The sequence below is a fragment of the Acanthochromis polyacanthus genome, chromosome 2 (assembly GCF_021347895.1).
Source record: "Acanthochromis polyacanthus isolate Apoly-LR-REF ecotype Palm Island chromosome 2, KAUST_Apoly_ChrSc, whole genome shotgun sequence".
NCBI lineage: Eukaryota > Metazoa > Chordata > Actinopteri > Pomacentridae > Acanthochromis > Acanthochromis polyacanthus.
In genome coordinates, this window is record NC_067114.1 from 37,612,484 (window position 1) to 37,640,145 (window position 27,662).

The window sequence follows — 27,662 nt, forward strand, 5'->3', positions numbered from 1 at the left end:
CAGAGTCCTAATATTCAGATCTCAAACTAAATATTCGGATACCACCTTAACGACCGAATATTCAGATATCCATTCAGATATCCGGGTCCAGCCCAATTGTGATTCAATCGCACAGGACAAGTTCTAAATAGTAAACAGGGTCTTAGTCTGTCACATTATGAGTATTGAGTTTAAAAGGAAAAACTTAATCTAGAGCCTGAGAATGTTGTATATGTCATATATGTGCCCAAAAGCTTAGCTAATGGTAACATTAGTCTTATCATTGCTGCACATTTTACTATGTTTAGCCCAGGGAAGTAAGTTCCAGCCTTTCTTACGTTTCAAGAATTGTTTTAAACCTTAACATCTGCAACGCTGCTGGAAAAGAGTGGATAAGACCTCACCTGTAGCTGGACAACTAGTTCTATCTTGCAAGTATTTAGTGTCTGTTAGTCCAGTACCATTTGTCTAGATAATATATGCTTCAAGTGCATTAAAGTTATTTAAATATGTATGTTTGACAACTGAATAGCACTGCAATACATACAGAAGACAATGTATTTCTGCATCCAAGCTGTTGCTTAATGATATGTAGTTGCCTCTAAATATTCTTGTAAAGCTCCGGTAGGGAAATTAGGATTAAGCCATTACTTTCAGCTGCCAGAGGAGCAGACAACTTTTGCTTAACGTTTATAGATCATTTTCTTGGAGTCGGCTCTAAACTAGCTGACACCACGTCAAAGAAGTGATGACATTTTCTTCAGATAGCAAAAAAGTCCAGTGCAAAAGTTGCATATTGCAGTTTGTACAGCACAGCTCAACAACCAGTGTGGAAGATCATCTAAAAACAGCAGCTAACTTGTCAGTGTTGTACTCCTTAATAGTTCTTGTGCAAGATCACCAGTTGATATAGCTCTGTTTCCAAAAATCATAGAAGTATCCACAGGTGCACACAGGTTTGCTACGATTCATTTCAATTTAAAGTAACCAGGTTAAAAAAAAATACTATGGCACAAAAACTAGCTTTGTATGTTGACTTAGAATATATCAAGGCTAATACAGTTAGCAAACGGAGTCCACTTAGAAGAAGTAGAATCTGTATGTGATGTGATTTTTGTTTGGAAAATAACACAATTCCTGCCGGTTAAATACAGACTAGAAATATACATGTGAATGGTGCACAAACAGGTGAGGCAGCTGAGAAATATCTCACCACTTTAGTCACCTCAGAAGCGGCTCTTGAACACTCTCCACTTGTGTCAGTTCTCAGCTCTTTAGTGACAAATGATGCTGCAGCGGCAACGTGGGTCATAAACTACATATTGTGCAATTCCAAGGAGGCATAATCCACTGCAGGTGACCCTTTAATGCTACACAAAACACAAATGTGCCAAATGCGGTACAAAATGTGTATGTCTAGATATTCACTGCACACGCAAACACACACACAAGCCATCTGTCTGAGTTGCACAAGGCCGAGGGGAACTCTGAAGCTCTGAACACTTTGTCTTCATCAGTCCCACAGCATTATATTATATTTACCTTGGTGCTACCTCTGGTGGGTTTCCTTGAAACTTTGTAAACAAGAAATGCAATAGCCGCAGGCCCACTTCTTTCTATATGATGCAAAACTTTGAGCCGTTTGTTACACAGCTCACTTTCTCTTGCTGGTAGACACATTTAGCAGACCGATGCCAAAGTAACCTTACGTCCACCAACAATGAGCCTTTCCGGAAACTTTAAATGTTAATCGTGACTCCACTCTGTACCCACAGCACATAGCAAAATTCAAATCAATAAACCCATCACAGATCCTCGAGCAATCCCATCGCTCTGCTCAAATAAAGTTGTCCTATTGATTTATACTCGTCTACAATGTGTCCCTGCATTAAGTCTCACCGCAAAGTCAAAAAGCGAAGACACTCTCAAGATGTTTTTGACGTGACCCTGATGTTTCAGCATCTTTCAACTAAGCTGAACCTGAAATATTTATCATCACAAATATCTCGAAAACTTCATCAGACATTGCTGTGACCCTCGTCATAGTTGTATTTCTACTATCTGTGTAAGCGGCTGCAGGAGTTTCTGCTGACGACTGTCTCCTTAATGATTCCATAAAACAGCTGAGCACCGTCTTGTTGAGAATTTGGTGGGGCCTGTTTTCCACCACAGATTTGGTGCTCTGGTAAGTATTTACAGCAGCAGGTGATGTGGGATTGACCTAAAATAAACAGAAAAACAATGGAGCTGTACGGCACAGAGGAATGATATATCAGGCTCTTAGCAGGACCAATTTATCGACTGTTCTGGTCTTTTTATGTGATTTTGTGTACAATAACAAATACATTTGGGTCCTGTGGAGAGAATAACACCTTCTTAGGATTGGGTAATCTTCACTGTTGTCATATTGTTTAATTGTAGCTACCTAGAGTCACTGATAGATGGTTCGATTGCCTCGCTGTGGTGCAGGAAATGTGACTTCAGTGCACTTCAGTGAAACGCCTACACAGAAAGTATGGGTTCAAAGTGGAGATCACATCATCTGCCTTTTATAAAGATATCAAAGGTTTGTCAAAGGACTTTATGCAAGCTTTGCAAAACATTACAACTAAATTCCTCTGCCCATATGCCAGTTTACCATCACTCTAAGGTTTGCAAAACAGTCCCAAGCTAACACTGCTAGCATTTCAGGTGATAAACAAAACAGACCTCTTCTGCCTCAATATTAGCAGTTTAGCAGTGATGAGTCCAAATTCCAGCAAATGAACGATGGAGAAAGACATTTTCAAAAACATGTTGACACTAGATAAGCAAACGGTTCCATCCCTGATCTTTACAACAAGCTGATATTACCTGTTTCTTAAACCATAGACATGAGGACATAACGGCTAACAATAGTTGTGAGGATCAGACATTAACATCCAAATGCTGAAAAAAAACAGTCATTACACTGCAAAGGTGCTTTCTGGAGCTCCGCAAGTGGGGCTGCAGAAGTGGGGAACAGACAACTGAGAAATCACCTAAGCAAGACGATTAGTTTCACACAGGCCAGCAAGGAAAACTACAATTACTAAAGAACTAATATACACGTATGAGCTGTTCCAATCGTATATCACAATTAATTAGCAATCAGTACAAGTGAAGATGTGGGGAATAAAAGGAAAAAGAAAACATACTAACACCACAGACAACAGGAGCCAACATCGTTGCAGCTAAAGAAATTATATAATTTAGTCTTTTGCTTTTCTTTTTTACACTCTGCTAGCTTGCAGGTCAAGGGTTAAGGTTAGTGCTGAGGGTTATGTTTAATTTTGGTTTCCACTTCATGAAAACATGACCTCTGACAGGAAACACTATTACTATTTCATTGCGATTTGTTGGATAAACACACAGCATTTTGTTACAGCAGGCCGATGCAAAAAGGAACATTATTCAGCCAAATAAAGATACAAGCAGTGGCGGCTGGCCAATAGAGGGGGCTTGGGTGCCCCCCCCGGTGTTTTTGATTTTTGATTTTTAAAATAAATATTTTTTTAAAATAAACAATAATCAGTTATTCTTCAGCACCATGCATGTTTAAATTCGCAATTACATGTCATGTACACAATATTAATTAGAATTTTCGGGGGAAATAGTTTCCTGCTCATCTCTGCTGAACTGTTGGGGCGCTAGATAAATCGCCCTTCCAGTGCAGCAGAGCAGCCAAAAACCGACAAGAGATTCGACATAGCAACAGAAATTTATCCAATCAGCGTCGTCGAATCTGATGCCCAGAGGGGCAAAATCGATATCGCCCCAAGCCAAGTGAGCATGCGTGAGTGCAGTGGATAACTGTGACAGTGACAATGATGGGCGACGCGGACGGTGAAAGTGTACGATCTCTTCTCCTAAATCCATTTGAAAGGTGAACATTGGTGGAAAAACTCAAAATAAAACAGCGAGGCCCAGATCAACCTAATATCAAAATAAGTCAACAAACCAGCGAGAAAGGTAAATTTTATATAAGACGCTTCTCTCGTAATTGGTACAAGAGGAAGGCTTGGCTAGCTGGATCTAGTCATGCAAATGCGCTATATTGCTTCCCGTGTTTGCTCTATAAAACGGCTGGGACAGACACGGCATGGACTGTTTCAAGAGTAAGAGATATGAAACATTTGTCCGAGAAAATAAAGAAACTTGAGAGTAGGAGGGCACATATGGAGAACACCGTTAAGCTAACGATGCTAGGCAAGGCTAACATCGCGACACAGCTAGATGAAGAGATGAACAGTGACACACAGTTACACACTGAACTGTTCTGAAGTGGCCTCCAATGAGCCCTGATCTGAATTCTACTGAACATCTGTGGAAGGAGCTGAAACATGCAGTCTGGAGAAGGACAGCCTTCACACCTGAGACAGCTGGAGCAGTTTGCTCACCAGGAGTCCACACGTGCAGAAGTCTCACTGAGAGTTACAGGAATCACCTGACTGCAGTGACTGGTTTAAAAGGTTGTGCAACAAAATATTAAGATAAGGGTACCATCATTTTTGTCCAGGCCTGTTTCATATTCATGCAAAGTAATCTTCAACAGAAGAGTACTGTCTGTATACACATACATGTTTATTCCCTTGACCAGATTTTTCTTTGTATAAAGTTGACTTTAGCACAACATATCATCCAGCAATATACTGCACTTAGTAATTTTTGGATATTTTGTCTAAATAGTATGTGTTTGCTTCTGTAATCTGCTCATCATTTTCTGGCTTGTTCACTGAAATGTTCAAATCATCAAAATTGTTGCAGATTGTATTTTTCTTTGTCTGCTAATTGAAAAATCATTTAATTGTTGCAGTTCTGATCAGTTAGTAACATTTAGTTTTATCATAAATTACTGTTGAGTATTTTTCCGTTCTAGTATTAATTTCTTGAGTCGTCAATTCAACACTAATGCACTGTTTCATGTGCTCAGCTGTATATATAATTTATTGGCAAAATTGTGGTTATGCAATATGTTGTTCATGTCTTGTGCAAAAATGCCTCAAGTTATTAATATTGGCATTAAATAATTATTATTTCACGGAGCACTGACATCTTGCCGTTTCTGTTCAGTTGTATTGGGATGGTTACTGAAACTGACTTGATATGGCACAGCCCAACCTAGAATATTTTTCACCAGCCGCCACTGGATACAAATGTTTTAATTATGTTTAATTATGCCTTGCAAAAATCTCAAATTTGTCTCTATTTACACCAAAAAAACCCACCTAGATTGTTCTGCAGAAAACATGATTAAATAGTATGAAGAATTCACAACATGGAGCATCAAAAACCTATGGAGTTCTTAATGCAGCAGCACTGACATGAACAAAGGCTATACTTGCAGGAATTATTTTCATATTTTCACTCATGCAGCAGCACTAAAATGTCAGCAGACATGAAAATCAACAAAGGAACTACAAGCTGTATTTCTTTAATAAGGCAATAAACTGCCACAGTTGGCCTTCTAACCCTCTGGTCAGTGATGCTGCCACGCAGCAAACCAGCTAACTAGTCGAGCATTACTGGGTCAAGGGCAACAACGGCTGTAATCCCACCATCAGGGGCACAGAGACCAAATGCAAAGCCCCAGCCCAAGACAGCGTGCTGTTTCTACAACATCTGCCCTCAGCAGGTATTAGATTATTAATTTCAAGTCCGATTATTGTGTCCACCATGCAGGATGCAACCACATTTAAAAATGAGGTCAGACAGCAGCAAACCCTCAGTGGAAACCAGACATCTGACAGTCTGCCGGCTCTCAAACAGCAGCTCCTCTCTCTTCACTGCATTTGAAGGCTCTCTTTCTTCAGGATGACAGAGAGGAGAAATGACACGTAAAAACACATATTTTGGCATATTTTTTTTCAGGCATTTCTGCTTGGAAAAGTGAAGGGAACACAGGTACCTGCCACTGTCGCAACAATCACTTCAGGCGCCAGCACTGATCGATAAATTTGTCTGAAAACAGATCTTTTCAAAAACACGGAGGCTGGATGATGTACTCCAGCGTCAGCTTCGTACATGTGCATTATTTTGAAGCCGTCAAAACATTACTAAGATGGACCTTCTCCCTAAAACAATCTGCTTTGCTGGAAATCAGGTTTTACTTCCCGTACTTCTCATTTCATCCCTGAAAATATCAACTCAAGGGGATTTTATTCCAGAAATCGAAGTGTGCGCACAGTAGCCGGGATATGAGAATTTAGATTTCAGAGATAGAGTTGCGGCGATGAGAGCCCTCCGTTTTCTTTAAGAGCATTTGGAGAAAGAAATGGGAAGGACTGCTTGTGCTAGTTCACTGCACAACTGACAGTTGTGTGCTGTGTTGCAGTCCTCAGAGGAATGCAGGGAGGCAGAGATCTGACAGAAGGACGAGTGCATGTGAACACACAATCGCACACACACACGCAAACACACGCACTCACACACACCTGAGGGCACGGGGAGGCAGATGCATTTGCATGTTACACTGGTCACACATTCCTCTCTCGGCCAAAGTTGTGTGTTATATAAGAGAGTAAGTGCTCTACTCCATCTACCTCCACTGCGCAACACACACACACATGGACACGCGCGCACACACACACACGCGCACACACGCAGTTGATGTAAAGATCTTTTTATGCATGCTATGTCCTGCGAGCATGGCTGTAATGTACTTACTACATAAATGCATCTCACATGGCACAATAATTGCTCTCTCTCTCTCTCTCTCTTTTGAAGACACACTTTCTCATTTTGCTAGTGCACCTAATAGCTCCCCTAAGTGCCCCAATTTCCTCCTCGTACACTGCTGAGGCTCTGTCATTATTTACAGGAGCTTCTAACATCCACAGACAACGGAGAATATCTGATAATAACTTACTTAGACCTGCTACGTTGCAATTTTAATCCGTTAATTTTGACAAATGGCTTAAAACAACCCCGTAATGTAAACACAATGTTAGCAGATATAAATGCCTTTTACTGGCTTACAACTTTATTATAACGTGTTAGAACAATTTGCTAAACATCTGTATGCTACTTCTAACTGACAACTGTCCTGCATCATAGAGTAGGTGAGACAAAATGTGCCAGATAATGTTCATGTAGTAATAAAGAGTCTATTTATATCCCCACTACTGATGATAGGACTGATAATGTCAGAGCTCATTGATCCTCCAGTTGTTCTGAATCAAATTTTGTATATAAAGCTGCTCAATCTTGTGCACTGTGTTTAATTAATGATGCTTTTCTACTAGGTCTGTAACGCTCAGGTCCACTGCTGGATTGGTTTGTTCGGTGTGCTCTACTGACTGAATTCTCATTGGCCAGACAAACTTGTGATACATTTACTCAAAGTCGGCTCCAAACTGACTGACACCATGTTGGAGAATTTGTCACTGTGGCTGCAGTTTGTTCAAACAGATTTCCAAAAAGTAGAGTTTAAACTTTGCAAAGACCAGTTTGTTTATCACAGCTCAGCAACCAGCATGACAGATCTAAAAACAGCAGCTAACTAGTCTGCATTGTATTCCTCAACAGAAAACACAGGAGTACGGTACGATTTTAGTCCAACAAGATTTTCCTTGGTTAAAGGCAGCCCTTTTGACAAATGATTCAAAAGTATTCAGACATCACAAACCAAGTTCCTGGATACAGATTTGATGAAATGATTTACAAATGTGATAAGCATCTGTTTGTGTGATACACATCTGCTCATCACAGATTTGCAGCTGAAATAATTCATTGATGAGTCATTAGTCGATCATCAGAACATTGGTTAAGTCATTTTTCAACCAGAAATGTTGAAGCTTTGAGCCTTTCAGTTGTGAGGATTTGCTGCTTTTTCATGTTTAAAAGTAAAGTAAATCTCTAGGTTTTACATTCAGCAAGAGATTGAGAAATGAATCCAAATTAATCAGCAACAAATCAGTTAGTAAAATAATCAGAATTTGCAGCCCAAAGATGTGCACAATATGTTACAGTTGTAACCTTATTTAAACTTGAAAAGATTTAGGTTATGTGTAAACATGAGTAAACATGAACTGCTAAAAACTCTGTGATATCAATATCCATCTTGAAAATGCAGTTTCAAGCTGCAGTAAAAACTTTTCTCTCGCATCGACAAACAAAGAAAGTGGAGCAGCAGAAATGTTATTTCAAGCTGTGTAATGGATGTAACCTTTTCAAGAGGTAATTTTGCCTTTTCAAGTTATTGAGGACCGGCAGAGAAAAGCATGAAATGCCTGGTGACACTGGATCCCTGGGACAGTTCATGTTGGAGCTGCAGAAACTGAAAAGTGAATGTTCCACCTAAGAGAACGTTTCTGCCGTGAGTTCACCGACTCCTTCTGTGGGGAAACAATAACTGGTTGTCACAACTACTTGGGTCTTTCTTTATCTTTTTCATATTCTCAGCAGAGCTTCTAACTTGTTCTCTTGCTTCTTAAAAGCAACACAGCCGTTGAGATCAGCACTTGCAGAAAACTGCTCGCAGCTGTTGTACACGCTCAAGTCAGGAATAATTACAGCAGTTGTGTGAGAAAGAAATGCAGTGGAACAAACAAGAAACAAAATTATTTAGAAGACTCGATGTGGGTTTCCTCAACCCTCTGAACACTGAGTACTTTCTGTGTACATACACCCCCTGTCAAAGGTTTTAGGACACTGTCTCACTCAAATAAAGCAGAACCTGTCCTACAACTTTTGACAGGGGGTGTATTTCATCATATGGATGTGATCAGGGCAGGACTCTGATCATACATGTAAAGTTTCAGGCAGATTGGAGCATGTTCAAGGCATTTACACAGCATTCGAAATTTCATGGCGAAGGATCAAAATTCCAGAGGCCGCCACGGACACACCCTTTGACTTTGGAAAAAGATTTTAATAACTGTGGATCATTAAGGCCTCCTGTATGTACTGGCCGAATTTGAGGTGAATTGGAGTTTCCCCCTAGGAGGAGTTTGCTCTAAAAAAAAAAAAAAAAAGAAAGAAAAATGGGCAAAATTTGACATTCAACGCAAAATAGCTCACTTCCTGTTGGGTTTGGAATGTGGCTGTCACTGACTTTTTGTTCAGCCTAATGTGCTGCATATGTGTACCAAATTTGGTAGATACACCCCCTGTCAGAAGGACAGGATCGACTTTATTTGAATGAGAAACTGTCCTAAAACTTTTGACAGGGGGTGTAGTTTTACTGTGGGCACCTCTACAGAAACAGCACAACCATGACTAGAAGTAGAGAGAACACAGACATGTCTACTGTGAAGTCTGACTGATAGAATACAATGAATCGTAAAAAGAAAAAAAAAAACAAAATCTTTGATTATTTAAGTTTAAAAACTGGAATCAGCATGTACAATGCTGGAAAAACAGAGGCTCTACCCGCCATAGATATTTAACTACTTACATTTTTGCAACATCTACAAACTTCTCAACCAAATCGACACACTAACTCTGCACATCAACTCTAGAAAGATGCTTCACCTTGCTGAATGTATCTCCCAACAACTTGCTCCTCTGTTTACTATTTTTGACCCAGGCTCCATTTGTTTTATTTTACTGATTCAGTATGTTGTATTTTCCTCTCTGCTCAGTGTTAACACTGCCTGCAGTTCAACTGAAAACTCCATGAATTTCTGTTACATGACTGTTGATCTTGCCTCCTTGGTTGATGAGAAGAACACAACTGATGTTGTTTTTATAGGATCGGGTGCAGAGGTAAATCTTTGGGTAATAAACTCACCATGTTTTCCATACTTACATTAATCCACTGAAAATCTAAAGTCATCAGAAGACTTATCAGTGCTTACAGTAATCATAATTTGCAGCCCATGTACGTCAACAAAAAGGTATATTTTTGCAGAGTAAAGTGATTTGAATGAAAAATCACCATTTTAAGCTTCTGTTGGTTTAATCTTCTCAAGAGAACTGCATATAATACCTCACATATGGTAGGTTCAAGGACCATCAGAAGGTGGAAATCCAACAATTCTTCCCATTTTTTCTATTCTGACCTCTGATAAATGACATTTTTTAAAGATAAACATGTCTTTGAACGTGCCAGTTCTCTTTATTTAATCTGTCTTTTACTGTGTTTTAATATGTCATTCATTCAGAATGCCTGCAGAGAGTGAGAAAAAGTAAGCGGAATTTAAAGCTCATTGAAACATAATAGATTCAAGCAGTTTTTGGTAGTTCAAGATGTCAATAAAAGCTCAACTGCAACTTGAGAACAGGCAGTACTGTGCAACAGATGAACCAGGATGAATTTTTTTAAAAAGAAAAAAGACGACAGATAGATTTTTTGGACTAAAGATTAAATTTGTGAACACTGAAAGCACCTTGCACAGACACACTGTGCACAAGGAATGCTGAGAAGATGAGCCCTGCGGTGAGCCTTCGGCTTAATCAGCAGCAGTGAGACGATTCCAAAGGACGCCACGCAATAATGATGATCGACCACCTACTGGGGCTGAGCTCTGGCTGCGTGTTCACTGCTGGAACACACACTTTGCACACTGGCTGAGTGTAAAAAGCGGCTGGCTGTCTATGAGGAGAGAAGAATGAGAGTGAACCACAAAACTCCTCTGACCTCTGGCCTTTCAAAGCAGCAAACATGCCAATAAAATATCAGCAGCAAGGCTTCCCTCGCTGACTCGACTCACTCAAAGTCAATGAGCTGTATTGATATGAAGAGTTATTGATGGGAATCACGACAAGCACCCACTTAAACACATTTAGGCAAATGACTGGAGTGCTTGTGTATGAGTGAGCAGAATACATGTGAGCAATCAAAGATGGACGCTCAGCCGAGCCCAAATCATGCATGCAAATGGATATGGGCTCTTGATGTACAGTACAGGGTAACGGCACACATGTGCACTGCTGCAGATGGAAACAGATGTTTATACACACACACACACACACACACACACTTTTATTGAATTAGCAGGATGATTAAAAAAAAAAAAGGATTAGCCTGCACTGTTCATAGACAGCAAATCCACTGTTAGCAACAGAACACCAATTCTATCATTTTTCCTTTTCTGTCTTTCAATCCATGAACAGAAAATCAATCAACCTCCACCATCTTTAACAGGGTTACACTTTTTAAAAAAACGAGTTCTGAAGGAGGCTTCATGACCCTCAGTGGTTCTATTCCCTCACATGTGGCCGACACGTGAAGGATGAAGCGTTCACCTGTCAGGGAAATATGCCAGAGACACGTCTTCATTGGAAATCTGTTTAGCAGCTGAACACTGCTGATCATCTGGTGGGGCTGTAAAGGGATTATACCCCAGAGCTGACACACTGCCATGGCAACCGCATCACCGCTACAACAGGATGAACAACCGCACCAAGCACCATGTTTTCAGTTTCTGTCATCTTGGCTCAGTAATTTAGCTTCGACCCACAGCTGTATTAACTCTTTAACTGCTGACTATTTAACAACAGTAACTGTAAATTATGATTTCCGTTCAGTCACAGTCTGTAATGCAAATCTTGAACCTTTGTCACGCAATTTACAACACGTCAGCTGTGATTTGCAACGTGAGATCATTTCCTTTTGTTAATTTAGACACATTTCACTAATCACAGCAAACACTTTCCTTGCAATACATGTGAGAAAATCCAGGAGCCTCTAAAACAACAGGATTCCTCAGGAAACTTATCAGCAATTTGCAGGTGACAATCATTTGTGGCGCAAGCGTGATTAGCCCCTTTTTGGAAAGATGTTTAACATGTTTGGCTTTATTTTTTACACAATGAAACTGGCACAAGGTATTTACTAGTTTAGATATAATACTATATGATGAAATAAGAACTATTTCATGGGATGACAACAATGACGCTCAAAATGAATGTTTTGTAAACAATTCTGGCTACAAATACAGGGAAGTCATGCTCACTAACAGTCGCTTTAAACTGAATTGACCTTTTCTTATTTGGTGCTGATGTAAATCTCAATATTCATTTGCTTGGCAGGAATACTTTACAAAGGAATCTGTGAGAAAAGCATTTTTAACTAAGATTGAGCAACAATAAAGAGTTTACATAAGGCTCAAAAGCATGGAGTATGATCCCTATACATAAAATGATGTAAAAAAAAAAAAAAAAAAAAGCAATTTCATATTTTACTCAAATCATTCAGGCCAAGCATCCACTTATGTTTTAAATACTCATTACTTGCTGCAGTTATGCATTTCTCTGTAGGGCAGTTCTGTAATGGTAACAGTATTAGTCAACTTACAACGTTCTCAAACTCTTTTCTGGTGCCCTACAAAAATACATATTTAGACAATAGAATTAATATCATTAATATGTGATGACTAATCCAATAATGTCTTCAATCAGCAACTACTAGTCAACTGGAAAAACTAAATCCAAAGTAGTCTTTGAAGCAGAAACTTGTATTCAATTTATCATCTTTGTCTACCAAAGAGAAGCATCTCAAACAAGCTCTAGTTCAAATCCCAGTTACAATACTACTTGTTAGATAGTTTGAATGAAACATTAGTCATTTTTCCTTCTTTCTTTAATTATTTTCTCCCAAAATTGCTTCTTTCTCTTCTTATTATCTTTAATTACCAGAGCTTTGGGAAAAAATAATTTTGGGACATTTTTCTTTGCTTTTGTACTAGTCTGGAAATAAAAACGATTTAGAGACAAAAAACAACAACAACAACAATGGCCAGTGCTGCAGTACATCCCATTAGCTCAGCAAAGCCCCAAACTAAGTGATAACAGAACAATCCATTACGAGCACGGTGACAGGTGAGACAGCTGTGCAATGTTCTGTAAGTAATTGGCGGCGCTTCAAAATGAGGCTGGATTGAAAATAGGATTTGCTTTTTGGCAAATGTGTGACAATTCCTTTGTCTTGCATCATATGTGCGCATCTGTCCGAGGTTTTCTAAGTGGAATCAGCTCAGGAGTTTGGACAGGAGGTGAAGAGGATGGCAAGGTCCGACAGAAATCATGCAGAGCATCAAAATACCTTAAAAGAGTTGTATTTTTAGAGGAAGTCAGTTGTATGAGTTGCACAACCATGACAGCACTTATTAAATACAGTCCAACACTGCGTCAGAAATGATCCTTCTTCTGCTGAAATGCTCTGATTAAAACTGCAGTATGAGGCCAAAATAAGAAGTACAGTGATGCTCTCATTAAAGAATGCGAGCTGTGGATGGCTAACTAGCTGGAGGCTGTGCAGCTGTGGAAGTGCCAAGCATTTTCAGGCCTTTCCATGCATTCTGCAGGTTTGACTTTAAAGCGAAGCAGACTGATGACGCTGTGATTTAAAGGGGTCAACAGAAATTTGAGATAAAGCAAATGAGCGATGAGAAACGTTGATATCTTATTGAGGAGGAGCTGCAGACACAGATACAGGCTGCTCTGCTCATTTCATGCTCCATTTAGCAGAAACACAAAATAAACCAATCCCCAGTGTGCCGCTGCTTACAGACACATTATGGAGTCATATAAGAGCAGGGAAGAGCTCAAAATAGACAACGTGCTTTCCCTGATTTCACATAGCAGCTGTGATGTGGTTTGTAAATCGCGAGGCTGCCTTACTGTCTGAGACGGTATTCAGAACATGACATTTCCTAAAACACTCGAGACATCTGTAATGATTCTGAAGCAGCGCCGTGAGGAGCCACAGCAGCACTGAAGATTACTTCAAGTCATTTTCATCAACACAAATTCTCACTATGGAGGCATTTGCAGGATAATGCCAAGAGATCAAATATTGCCACTGCTTACACAACTTGGTGCAATCAGAACCGGAGAAACTTTATTAATCCAAGCAGAGGAAATTGTTTTGTCGTTTGTGCATGCGACACATAAGTCCTAATGGTTACAGTTAGAAAATTACTTTAAGTGTATGAAATTAAACTAATTTGAAAGGATGAAAATCAAGCGGGGGGGAAATGACAGTAGTTTGAAACCAAAACATGACTTTAAAAAAAAATCCACAATGAAACGACTGAATCACAAGCAGTTTCTGTAAGGGTTTTTTTGTTGTTGTTGCTCCCGTCACATTTTTGCTCACTGTGGGCTCATTTTTCACTTTATTTTAAAGTCCTGCATCTCCACGGAAACAGCACAACCATGCAGTATGACACAGTTATAATGCCATAAATCATTAAGAAAAAAAAACAAATATCCTGGAATCAACATGTCCAACAAAAGTGGAGGCTCCTCACGCTTGAGATATTTAATTATTTACAGCTTTACAACCTTTATAATCTCAGGGCTTTCCCCTCCTCCTCTGCACATCAACTCTAGAAAGATATTTCACTGTGCCGAGTCGTGCTGCATGTATTTTTCTGATCCAGTACATTTTATTTTCCTCTCAGTCTCTCTTGCTGTTTCCTCACTGCTACACTGCCTGCAGTTCACCTGAATACTTGGGATTTTTGCAACTTTACTTTTGGGTACAGCTGAGTCAGTCGTGGCTTCTCAGTTGTTTTGAGGAAATCAGAATTTCCTCTTTTTTGTGTTAATTTTTTTAATAGAATCTTGCACAAACAATGTACTTTTGCATATTACAGATGATATGTGAAAGGGCTTTTCTATTTTTATAGCTTCTGCCTCTGATAAATGGTGTCATTTTGGCAATTTTTAAAACATAACATGCCTTTCACAGTTGCTGGTGGGCTTTTGGGTTCAGACGGTTAACTATTGAGCGATAAAGCGCAACATACAATCAACATAGTCGACTAAAATAGATGAGTACATTTTTTACGCTGACTCTAAACGCTCTGACATGGAGGCATTACTGCTCACTGGAGTGAAGCGAGTTGCTGCCAGATGTGATTATATAAAAGCACGAACCACAACTCAGTCTGAGGACATACAGACCAAGTTCACTGCTAACATCAGCACAGGAGACTTACAGTTACAGTGGATGTAAACAGATATAATGGTTGGAAAGCTCATCAGCAACGTCTGACAGGCGCTCAACATCCACTGAGACAACAACGGGTTGATGAAGTGCAGCCAGCGAGCACGTCCTCGATAATTTATTACAGAAACTAGAGAATGCTGCCATCAATCTGTCACTAACTGTCAAAAAAGACACTTGGACACAGTAGTGTGCAAGATTTCAGACTGTCAACACATCCATGAAGTGTTTATTTCTGCTCGCCTCTCCAGGAGATTGAGCTTCAAGTGATCCCACCAACTTTTTAACATAATATAATACAGGTGAGCATCGAATATTGGAGTTTTCTTGCAGCAATATTCACACAAGTCACAAAAAAATTCTTTTCTTTTAATTAGCATGTGCTTGAAACAACCTCGAGCTAAATAAAAGTTGGTAACTGCAGTTCATATTGTGGATAGTTGATTATTTGCTTTACTTATCGATGGATTGTCAAAATAGTTGTCGGTTACAGGCCTACTGATTAAAACCGCCCCTTTTTTAGTTACACTGCTCTAGTTTTCAGTTCTTGCTTGACTCTTGTCCTGATTGGTCCACAGCTTTTTAAGTTAATGACAAATAAATCCAAAAGTGGTGTAATTTTATTTTCCTGTTTCTTTGTAATGCTAAATATTAACAGATGTCATGCCAAAGCAGCAGCCCTTTTCTTAACTCAACAACCACTATGTGTAACCAAACATAACTGGGTTGAACATTTCCTGTTCTGGATCAAAAGCTTCCTAGTGCAATGACCACAACATCGGATCAGTTCGGTAAATAGAGGCCGACGAGCAAAACATGGCTTTCAACCAAAATTTGGTGTCCCCAGATGACCCTCAGTAGGAATCCAAACTCACATGTTGGTTTGAATCCAAGTGGAAATGGCATAAGGTGACAGCCCAAAGTAACAATTGTCCCCTCATGTGGAGAGCAGACCGATTCTGTTTCTGCATCACGTAGCAGCCTGTTTATTAGGTCACACTGTGGACAGCTCCTAGTGCTGAAATGAAGCCTAATAAACTTCCTGAGTGAACTAACAGACAAAACACGAATCCACTTTGCTTTTAATTAAACAATACTGTACCTTTTTAATTCCAACACAAGCCTAATTCATCTGTGTTATTAAACCAAACAGATTTGTGTCTTACAGTCAAATGAGGACAAGATTACAACAGCATCAGCACTGGTTTTGCAGCAAAAACACACACAACATTCTGGTTTTTGCAAATACTAAGGAGCTAAACACATATTTCTTGTCCAAAAATCCCTGTTGTCGCTACAGACGAGTCTCTTTTAGGGGTAAAGATGTCGGCTTGGGAAACGTAGTATAAAATCAGTCAATCTGGAGAAGGATTGTTGATATTTAGCTTGTTGGCATATTTAGATTTTTGGCAAAGTTACAACATTCTAACGCACCTTCTCTTTTGCCTCCTCTGTCCTGTGCACAAGCATGAACGTACACGAGCATACACTAGAATAGTGTTGTTTGGATCGATCGGAGTCACTTTGTTTCCCATCTACAAAGCCAGTGTATTGGATTAGATTCGCCAGTCTTACATCTTTCATAACCTCAACCAAGCGTAGCTATATAATATTACACTGTGCTGAATCGTCAATGACTTGCTCTGGAGATGAAGGAAGATGAATTCAAGGATGGAGTAAGTAAATCTAACTAGGGCTGAGTGATTTTGGGCAAATATCTACATGCAATTTTTCTTGCAGATGTGGCGATGGTGATTCGGTTCAGTTCAACATTAAAAGCATATTTGGTTTGAAACAAGCAACAAAGCATAAACACATGAGACAACATCAGAATGTGCCATAACAATCCCTCAATCTGCACAACCATTGATACAGCAATCTAAAATGTGGGTCAGATGCACTTTAAAAAACATATCCAGAATTGCAGCCTTTGCAATTTGCTAATCACATTCTGTTAAACTGCAGTTTTGATTTTAAGTCTACCAATTTATTATATTTTTGTTATCACATTCAGTGAGTATCTAGCTGTCTGTTTTGTGTGTGTTGAAAAAAAATACAGCGCTTGAACATATCCCTGAATCTGTAAAAAGTAAATAAACTTAGTGGCTTCATATGTCCTCATGCTCGTTTAAGCTTGTGCACAAGACCAGAGGAAATGGAGAAGCAGGAGCACATGCTAACTATCGATATAAGCTAACTAGCTAAATATAAAGTGAACAATCTTTTTCCCCAGATTTGCAAACACAATTCATTAAAGCTCCTCTCTTGTTGTTCACTAAAGCTCTAAAAACAGATTTAAGTGTGTCACGGTTTCAGATTTTGTCCTTTTTTCCATTAATACCGTCCCTTCCTGCCTCAAAGTGTCTTTAATACAACTCTGCATCCTTGTTTTATCTAGAATACGCAGATCTATATTTCCTGTCTCTCTCTCTCTCTCTCTCTCTCTCTCTCTCTCTCTCTCTCTCTCGCCACTTAACCCTACAACTTGCTGCATCTTAAGCACACTTACTCAGACACTACAACTTTGCTCAAACACTGTAAAACCACACTAAACTACACAAATGGAAGTTGCAATATTGAAGTAATTCAGCCACACATGTTCAAACCAGTTGACAGGATTGGCTTCTTCTACTTGCTACATATAAAACCCCAGAAGCCTGAATCTGTGTTGTTGTTTTTTTTTTTAAACTTTCCTCGATACACTGCAGTTTCAAAAGGTAAAAGCTCAGACATAGAGTTGACTTTTTAGGCTAATTTTACGATGTGTCTTACAGCATAACCAGAACCACATGAAGATGCCACCAGAGGAGGTCTTTAAACACCAGTGCACCTGTTTCACAAATCTTCATGTATTTCCAAGCAAATCTCAAGACATACACAATTCAAAACATGCAAGCTTGCGATTTCACTGCAACCTTCTTTGGATGTCTCAATGAACAATAAAAACAGCTGCTTTGGTGACTCTTTCTGCCAACATCAGCTCTATATACATTATGGCCTAGCAAACCTTAAACATACTGTACTGCTTAATCAATGACGCTCGGGACAACCTTGCTCTAACCTAACACGCTATGGATAAACATGATTTATGGAGCCAACCAGACCAGCCTCGACAGCACTAATAAACAGACACGACAGGCCTCAAGACTCCCTCTATGTTCAGTTAATCCATTGACCTTGTCTCCACTCCGCAGACTTTGCTTCAAAATGTTTTCCTCCATCCACGAGTCACCGTCCCAATCAAAAGTGGCAGCAGTCAGCTGTTGCTCTAATTGCATGCAAACTGATGATTTCACAGCAAAGTGGCTGCTGAGGTTTCACATAAAGACACATCTTCCAGGGTCAAATGATCAAACTGCTGCACCAGAATGACAAAAACAGACTTTCAAGAACCCATCCTCATTAGATGTAGCACATGCTGCACTTTTAAACGCATCTCCAAGTGCACGTAATCATTTCATGTCACATTAAAAACACTGCAAACAGCCAGGAGTTCAAAATCCATCAACCAGACATCGAAGCGAACATGTTAACCACTGTCAGTAAAAACAAAAGCCAGTCTGCCTGACCATGCTGGTTCAGGTTCTGTCACCAACTTGCTTATGCAGGGAAAAGGTATAAGAAACAGAGCTGCTCTTACCTCGATGAGGAAATCCCCCGTCCTGAGCCCCGCCTGCCATGCCACTCCTCCCTCGTCCACCGACTCCAGGTACTGCAGGGCCGGGAAGGCAGGTGTGGGAGTAAACTCCTCAATGGGCGTATCCGCTGTGCATCAAAGAACGACAATGAAGTCAGTAAATTAAGATACATGTAGCTGACAATCCACACAAAAATTAATGACACACTGAAACAATGTCAGGACAATTCGGTATTTAAACTTGTTAAGTACAGCTGTAAGTTTTAACCTTAATGATTTCATCTACACCTAAACACAGCTAAAGTTATTAATAGCACTTGTTCTTTTACTACTATGACAAGTCTAAACGTGTGTTACAAAAGTGACCTACTGAAGTATCAGTTTTTCTCTGTGTGTAAAGTATAGAGGCTTATCCTAGCTTAGCATAAAGGCCTGAAGCAGGGCTTAACAGTAAAAATACACTTTCCAACAACTCCAGTAGTGCTGCTTTTACCTGCTGTATGTTGTGTAGCTGTTTGTACAGTCTGCAAACCAAATCACTACTCAGTATATTTAGTTTAGCTGACGAGAAATGAACCACAGAGAGTCTGTACCTCACCTTCAGCTGTTTATGAATAAAAATGCAACACAAAAGCTAATTCTGCCCATTAATAAACTCATGGTATGACTACAAGGTTAGCAGTAATTGGTGTAATTATAGCAGGAATGTTTCAGTGACAGAATTATGGGAGGTTTTCCAGTGACAATGCAGGAATCCAGTATTAGTTTATGTACTGGAGTAACACCGGCTGGAGCTAATTAGCATCTCAGAGAGAGTTAGCCAGGTTTGCTAACAGTCACAAGTAAACAAAAGCTGGGTTTTTGAAATTTAGATCACTTGCTTTCTGGATAATGAGGAAAATGCAGATATGACAGCTTTTAGGTGTATTTTTTCCACTTTTGAAGGAGCCTCACTGGTTTGAACTGCTTCCAGTGTTTGGGCTAAGCTGCATTTTAAGGGAAAGCATATCATTTTTTATTTTTTGTTCCTTTAAAGAGCCCATATTCTGCTGTTTGTGTCCCTCCTTCCTTCATTGTGTTATACAGCCGCTTTCTGTGCATGATAAAGCCCAAAGTCGACGCCAAATTGAGTTGCTTTCCAATTGTGCTGCAGAAATGTCCAATATTAAAAGAAATATATGTTTTTGATCATTAAAGCATGTAAGTGCATCCTTGTTGACCCCCCAAATTTAATTATTAAACTGTGAATGTGCAGAATATGGGCTCTTTAAGAGTGCACAAGATTCTAAATATTCAGACAACTCACTTTTAACTTTAATGTGTGTCTGCTCTCTTCAGAGTTACCAGAATCCATTAACAAAAACAGTAATTTTACCTTGCAGAACACAGGAGTTGCTGGTGTACTGCTGCGCTGATTGGTTAGTTTGCATCATCGTGCTACTTTGCTGTTTTAAAACGTCAGTTCTGATCCAAGGTTTGGATCCAAAGTGTCTTGGAGCAGCCTGTAAATGAGACTATCAGCTCCCATGTTTTGCAAAGTGAAATTACAGATTTTGCTAATGGAGTCTGGTGGCTCTGTGCTTTGGATGCTGTAACATGTAAACACCGATTAGTAGACCCCAAAAATAAAATGATGACACTGTGAATGTACAGAATTAGGGATCTTTAAGCTCTTTAAGGTTGCTCTTCTCTGCATTTTGAAGACCACATTTAGGAATCTGTGCACATTTAAGTGTTTATTTGTATCCATTTAGGCTCTCTGGTGAAGGACGGTGCTTGAAAAGAGATTATTGTTCAGAAATGTATTGTGCTTGTTTATGAATAACTTAAAATATTCAAAAAATGTTTTGTGCAAAACAACCACAAATACAATACAGTTGAAAATGTATGATTTAAATCTTATATCAAAAAATTGATCAAAGTATGAGTAAACAAGTTTATGAATTTGACTGAGCACTTTGGAACTTTGACAGTTTTCACACTTGAGCTATTGACATATTTCAGCCTTAATGGTTAAGTAGACAAAGAATAAAGGAGTTTATAGCAAAAACAACTACGCTCTTTTATGCTGGAATGCATGTTAATAATCTTAATGACACTATGTACCAGAAATGCAGCAATTAATCAATTAGTTGTCCACTATTAAATCAGTCAACAACTGTTTTGATGACTAATTAATAAAGCCTGCGTCATTTTTAAGAAAAAAGAGTCTATATTGTCCGATTCCTGCTTTTTAAGTGTGAATATTTTCAGTTTTTTTTTCCTTGTCTTTGGCAGTAAACCGAATATCTTTGGGTTGTGGATGAAACAAGACATTTGATGGACATTTTTCACCATTTTCTGACGCCATATAGACCAAACAACTGTTTGATTAACAGAGAGAACAGGTTAGTTGCAACCCTAATAGATGCACACCGGGACATGTTTTTAATGCTCCTCCAGTGTTGATTTAATGTCCAAACAAGCATCTATCTTGTACTGTACTATCACTCTAAGCACACATGGCTGCAGCCCACCATCCCTCCCTCTCGTTCTCTCTCTATCTTGCTCTCGGGGAGGTTAGAAAATATTGCGGCTGCGAGAAACCAGTGGTGACAAGTGACACTTCCTATAAATCATCCTCTTACTGGGAGACACAGTCCGCGGGCTCGTACGAGGGTTTCATGTAGGGGGGAAGATCTACATGATTGTGATGACTGTGTTTCTTTATGTGTGACATAGTGACAGAGAGGAAGAGGAGGAGGAGGAGAGTAGAGACCAAAATTGGGCAGAAATGCGGAGCCCAGCAGAGGATCTAAGCTTATGTGACAGCTCGAGCATCAGCGCATGTTTTCCGCGTTTGTGTGTGTTGCCTTCACCCCCGTGCAGGATAAGCTCGGCTGGGTCAGTTCCCCCGGGGTGATGGCAGTGTGTGTCAGGATGACTGGAACATTCCTCTTGTTTTTCAAGACAAATCCATCTTTCCTCTCCCTGCCCCCTCCCCCCCTGCCCCCCTTCTCTCTCTGCATGTGTCTTCAAAAACATGAATATTTACCTCTCGACAGTAACCATGGCTTGGACCAATCGAACTGCACCGCACAGTTGTGGAATGCAACGTGGATTATGACATGGCGAGAATCGTCATAGAAACCGACGCAGCAGCTCAAACTGGCTATTTTTAGAGCCAATCTCACGGCCTGGTGAAATATCAAAACTGCCTTGGATGGGCCACTCATATCACAACAACTCATGATGTGCTGGGTAAAGGATGTTGGGCGCTGCGAGGCAGGTAGACGCCAAGCAGAGGTTGATTTCTTCATGCCTTCCCCTAATTAAGCAGGGATGTCATGTTACAGATGTCTATGGGAGCTCTGGAGGAGGAAGGAGGGGTGTGAATTTACAAATAAAGGGAAATTTGCCACCAAGAAACCTGCCATCACAATGCATCTGCTGATGCGTGTGCTGCCTCAAGGGGAGGTCACATTAAAGTTGCTTTAAATGCATTTAGCAGAAGTTATTTGAAGGGTTTAAAAGGAAGGAGGATGAAGGAGGAGGGAATACAGAAGAATACAGCAGTATTACATGCAATAAGAATCCAAGAAGAGCCAAACTCCTCATGCAAATGTATCATTTTGCAGGTGTGTTCTACATGTGTTTTGATGGATTTGGGGAGAATTGCACAAACACACACATAGCGCATTAAAAAATAATAAGAAAATCACAAAAAAAGTAACTGATCTTACCTTTAGCCCCTCGCAGGACGAAGCCAAATCCCTCATTCTCCTTTTTCTGGAGCACCACCGTCTTCTCGTCCACCACGCAGTCACTGTGGAGGAGATGCCGAGCAGAGCGCCCGTTAGCACAGCCCATCATCCGTAGCATGGCCACGGACGCCCTGCCCGAGTGGAGGTTCATGCTGCTGGAGGAGAGCTAGTCCGGCCAGGGCAGGGCAGGGCAACCCCGACCCCACCCCACCACCACCACCGCTGCTGCCGCCGCCTCCTCCTCCTCCTCCTCCTCTCGCCGGACTGTGTCTCTATCAAACGGTATGACAGCGGCCCCGGCAGCACGGCGACAGCATTTCCAGAAAAGACACGACCCAGAAGAATTTTTATAAAAGTATAAAGAGGGAGACGACGATGCAAAAGATGCGCCTCCCTCCCTTCCTTCCTCCCTCCTTTCCCCTCCCTGCGACTCCCGTCGCCGCCGCAGCTGATGGAGACGCGGGGTCGGCGGCGCGGTTACCCCCGCTGCTGCTGCGGAGGCTCCGACCGGCGGTGCGGTAGAGCTGCGCCGTCGAGGAGAGGCGACATGAGGCTGGAGGTGGCAGCGGCTTAATGGCTCATGATGAGGCGGGAAGGAAGGCTGGAGCTCGCCGGGGTTGGAGGGGGGAGTGTGGAGGAAGGGAGAGAGAGAGAGAGTGAGGCAGGGAGGGAGGAGCGGCGGAATAACGGCGTGGACGGACGTCAAGGTGCGCTGCAACCGAACCGAGCGGCTGGTCGGTGGGGCGGTGGAGGGGAGTGAGAGAATGAGTGGGTGGGAGAGCAGCGGGGGAGAGGGCTGGCGATGGAGTCAGATAACCCGCTGTAACTACCTAACTGAGCAGCTAATTGATTGATTGGTTGGTTGATTTGAGGGTTGGCTGTTCGATCCACTGACACTTGTGTTTTTCTTGTTTACTAATTTATTCCTTTATTAAAAGACGTTTTTCTCTCTTTTACAATCAGTTTTCTTTAAACAATCCTAATGACTTCAAGAAATGACATAAACATAGACAGAGGCGTTCTTGGGGTTCAGCTTAGCTTTGAAAACGTCACTAATGCATCGTTTTAAAGTTATTTTACAGCAAATTTACTATAAAATGTGAGTCACTGTGCTCATTAACTTTTTAAACTGTGTGTCACTGGTATTAATCTTATTTATGATTATTTACAGCCATAATCATGTGGCTTGGAAATGTTTTCATAACTTTGATTTAATAATAATTTGGTAGACCAAATAGATTTAGATGCAGATGCTGTTCACCTGTAACACAACACCCCAAATAAAAAAGCAAATAACACCAAATCTACTGTCTTACAGTGAAAAAATTAACTGTTGTAATTCCTATTCACCTACCTGTTGCTATATTTAGTTAGTTACTTCAATGATCAGACAAATTATACTCTGCGTGTTGTTATGGGGAAGTATCCCATATATCCCAAATATCTGTGTAATGGAAAAACTTCACATTAAAATGCCTGAAGTGACAAAAAACTACCTAGACTTTAGTAAACAGATCAGACTTTTACCAGTAGTGAATTAATATAACAGTGTTTTTGATCCACATTATTATGTTCGAGGAATTTAAATCAGAACGAGATATGAATGGATCCAGGGCTATTTTCTCTCTCTCGCGCTCTCTCTCTTTTTTTTTTTTTACATTATTTATACTTCTGTGAACCAAACAGACAAAAAAGATGAGATCCATTAAACCTCTGAGGCTATAACCTTGAATGTCTAAACCTAGTGGGGTATGCCACTGAACAAAAACGGGGAAGACATTCAGCAATAACTTCCAAAGTTGTTCATTCTTCTGATACCATAGAAATTCAAAGAAATTTAAACTATATAGAAAACATGAGGGCTCAAACAACATGTTTGCTTCTTGTTTTTTTCCCCCTTCGAGCTGATACCAATTATTTGTATTCAAGAAATATGAAACCGGTATTTACAGAAAAAAATTTAAATCTTGTCTAAAATAAGGCTAACTCAAAACACAAAACTTTGTTCAAAAGTCTTTGTGTTTGAGTTGTTTAGCTCAAAAGAAACTTTTCCAAATGTATCCTTTAGTGATTATTGGTTCTTACTAGAGACACGTAACCAATCAGGTTAGCAGAAGTGGTCACTATAGATAGAGAGAGGCAGCGGTATTAGATTATGATTTCATTCATTGGGATTCTGTAAACCATCAATAAATAAGAATCATTTGGAAGAACGCAGAGTACTGGCGCTGATAATCAGTCAACCCCTAAAACATATTAACCTGTTGGATAAATGAAAATGATGTTTAGGCTTGTTTATTGGGTATAGTCTGAAAAATGGGATGACTCGAGAAAGATTTTCAGTGCCAATTTTACAAGGATCTCTCATGTGGTAGTGTATATATATATATATATATATATATATATATATATATATATATATAAACACGTACATTTAGAAGCATGCATCATGCATATTTAGAAACTTGCATGTCAACAAAACTGGTAAAAAGGACAGGTAATATAAAGCTGTTTCCCATTGTAGGGACTTCTGGCTGGTTTAAGGTGGCCTAAACCTGTTCCCCCTGTTATGCTCACAACAGCCATCACACTGTGTTCTTATAGTCTGGACACATAAGAATTCTCATTAACTACAATTTTTTGGCCTCCACTGATTAAATAAGGCTTTGATGAAAGAAGAAAGAGTTGAACTGGTGCTTCTCAGTGAGCATGAAGGATGGACATATTGCAAGGTAGCAGATGAATTTAATGCACATCATCCAAGGAGGATTCCACTTGGCTTTTCCACAGTGGCGAAGGTGGTTAAAAAGTTTAAAGAAATGGGCAGTGTCATGGACAAACTCTGTTCTGGATCACCAAATGCATCAGACGAAACTAAAGAATTGGTCAATGCTAAAATTCATGCTAGCCCCAAAAAGTCCCTTCCCAAACCCTAACTTTCGATGTGTCCATCCTTGTCGTCCACTGAGAAGTCCCACTTCAACTTTTCTTCTTTTGACAAAGCCATATTTAATATGTGGAAGCAAAAAAAATAGATTGGCTTACGCAACAAACTTCCATTTTTCTATTTCCTATGTGCCCTTAGAACTGGAGGTACATTCAGCAACGATTGTTTCAGGTCACTTTGGCAGTTAAAGCTGTCGGATCATACACTGCAATGGAGACGCTAAAAGACAGATTATAATAACACCTAAGGCATCACAAGCACAAGTGCATTTTTTTCCAAATAATGTTTTAATTAATCAGTGTAACACCCTGGGCTTCAGTTTCTGGAGTCCTGAAGCAGTTGCCGACTTTGCAAGAAATTTAACAATGCTTAATTAAATCCAGTCTTTGCCCCAAATGGCTGGTTTCGTAAATAAATGGGTTGATAATAACAAATTAGGTTGCTATTCTACTGTTCCTGTGCTCATTAATGACATAAATGATGAAAATGGTGCAGTCAGGCTGCAAATGCATACAAAATGCGCATGATATATCTCCCATTTCCTTCTTTTAATTAACAGTAACACCAGCTGCGGTTGCTTAGCCGAACCTAAGCTGCAGCTGTGTTTATGAGGAATCCTCCATCAGCATCTCGACTACAAGAGCAGGATTAATCCAAAAGCAATCGCATCTCTTTAAGTTAGACTCTAAATAGGTGTTTTCTTCTTGCTTCTAATATGTTAACAGCAACTGTTTTTACTCCTCTAGTGTTCTTGTTTCTGCAATATACATGTATAAAATGGTACGTTCCATCTCATTTCCTGCAGTAATCATGGCTGAGCCTGGTGCTGTGAGACTGATCATCTGAGCCGGGCTGACCGACCGTGAAACTGTCTGGGGAGCGGCCCAAGCAAAAGGCCAAGTTTGCTCCTCTAGCCGGAGGTGTTTGCAGTGAGGGTGCATCATTCAGCTTATATTAGGTGCAAGGATTACACTGAATAGACACGTGGGATGAGAGAGGGAAAAAAAAAAGACAGAGAGAGGAGAGAATAAAGAAGGAGAGAGAGGCGCGACTGCCATCCTAGCAACTGTTCCCTTAGCAACGCAATCTGTCTAGAGAGGAAAGAAGCCGGCACTGCTGACACACTGAAGGTTATCTCCCAGCATTCCCTCACACTTTCTCACACACACACACTCACAAAGATGCCTTCCGGCCCAAGGCAGGCAGTCATCGGTAATCACACCTTGATCACCCGAATCTGACACGGCGGCCACTTCAATAGGTCATCGCACCGCAGCGAGCACAAGAGGACCTGACAGTTTATCGAAGGTGTCATCGTGTTCAACAAGTGCTTTAAGCAGACTGAGGCTGCGCTATCAAAACAGAGCGGAGCGTGCAGGATATGGGGCAGGCTGCTGAACAGGCTGGATGGGATGGAGCGCAGGCTTTACCTCAGGGAGCACGAAGCCTCAATCTGGGCTGCACCGTGGGAGGCCGCGGTGTATTTATAGTCGGGAGGAGAAGCTCGCCATGCAATGCAACAGCCGCTTGTTTGTCAGATATTCATCTCCTCCTTATCCACATGAAACTTTTTATTGGAGTTTGGAGGTTTGGCTCAAGGGGACAGCGACTAGAGGCCATCATCGAGCGCTTTCATTACCTGACTGATGGCTGGAGGAGAAAATGATACCAGCTAAACTATTCATCACTAAGGACTTCTAACCTCTCAGGGGCAGAGGACTCTCAGCCACCAGCTCTGACTGTAAGAGGATATTGGGGGGAAAAAAAACCTGACAGTGTGATACCTTGTTTTTCAAGGATCTGAAAAGTACAGGAATTTCCATCAGACGACATAAATAACTATTCTAAAAGAATAAATCATGTTCAGGTAATTGGGGTGATTTTGTAGGAGAGTGCATCAACAATAAAAATATTTTTAAAAAGCTGAAAAAGGCTGTTTGGAATCTTTCTCATATGGTGTAACACTGGCAAAGTCATCCAAAATAGATTTTTTTTTGTTTGGTTTTGGAAGACGTTCAGATCTGGTTTTCTACTCATCATACGGAGCTTTGTTGGGCAAAATAAAATGGTCAAACAAATCAGTTGTGCTTCGTTGTGGAAACAACTGCAGAATATTGCTGACAAATGTATTTCTTTATGCAACTAAATCTTCTCTTCTGTGTTTGTCATTTTCCTAATGATTTTGTTGTGCACATCTGCAGCCTGCAAGTCAACACAAAACTCTCTTGTAGATAAAGTAACCACAGTGCTTCCAAGACCCATTAAATTTGAATAAAAGGTGTTCTATCACACAAGCTTTCAAGTAGTCATGGAAAATGAGAGCCATCTGAGTTTTGTTATCGTATCAAACAGTAAAAACAAATCTCATCACTCTGCCGATGCTGATTCAATATAAAGTGTAGCCCTACACTGTACCATGACTCCTCAGGTACAAGCATC

The 27,662-nt window shown here is 40.3% G+C and overlaps 1 protein-coding gene across 1 annotated transcript in view; it reads right to left on the reverse strand.

Annotated features, from left to right (window-relative positions):
• LOC110958200 (SH3 and multiple ankyrin repeat domains protein 2) overlaps nucleotides 1–27,662 on the reverse strand; it is a 329,760-nt gene that overhangs the window by 54,683 nt on the left and 247,415 nt on the right. The window contains 2 exon segments of the mRNA XM_051937780.1: nucleotides 18,537–18,661; nucleotides 22,256–22,338. Coding sequence (XP_051793740.1) covers nucleotides 18,537–18,661; nucleotides 22,256–22,338 — 208 coding nt within the window.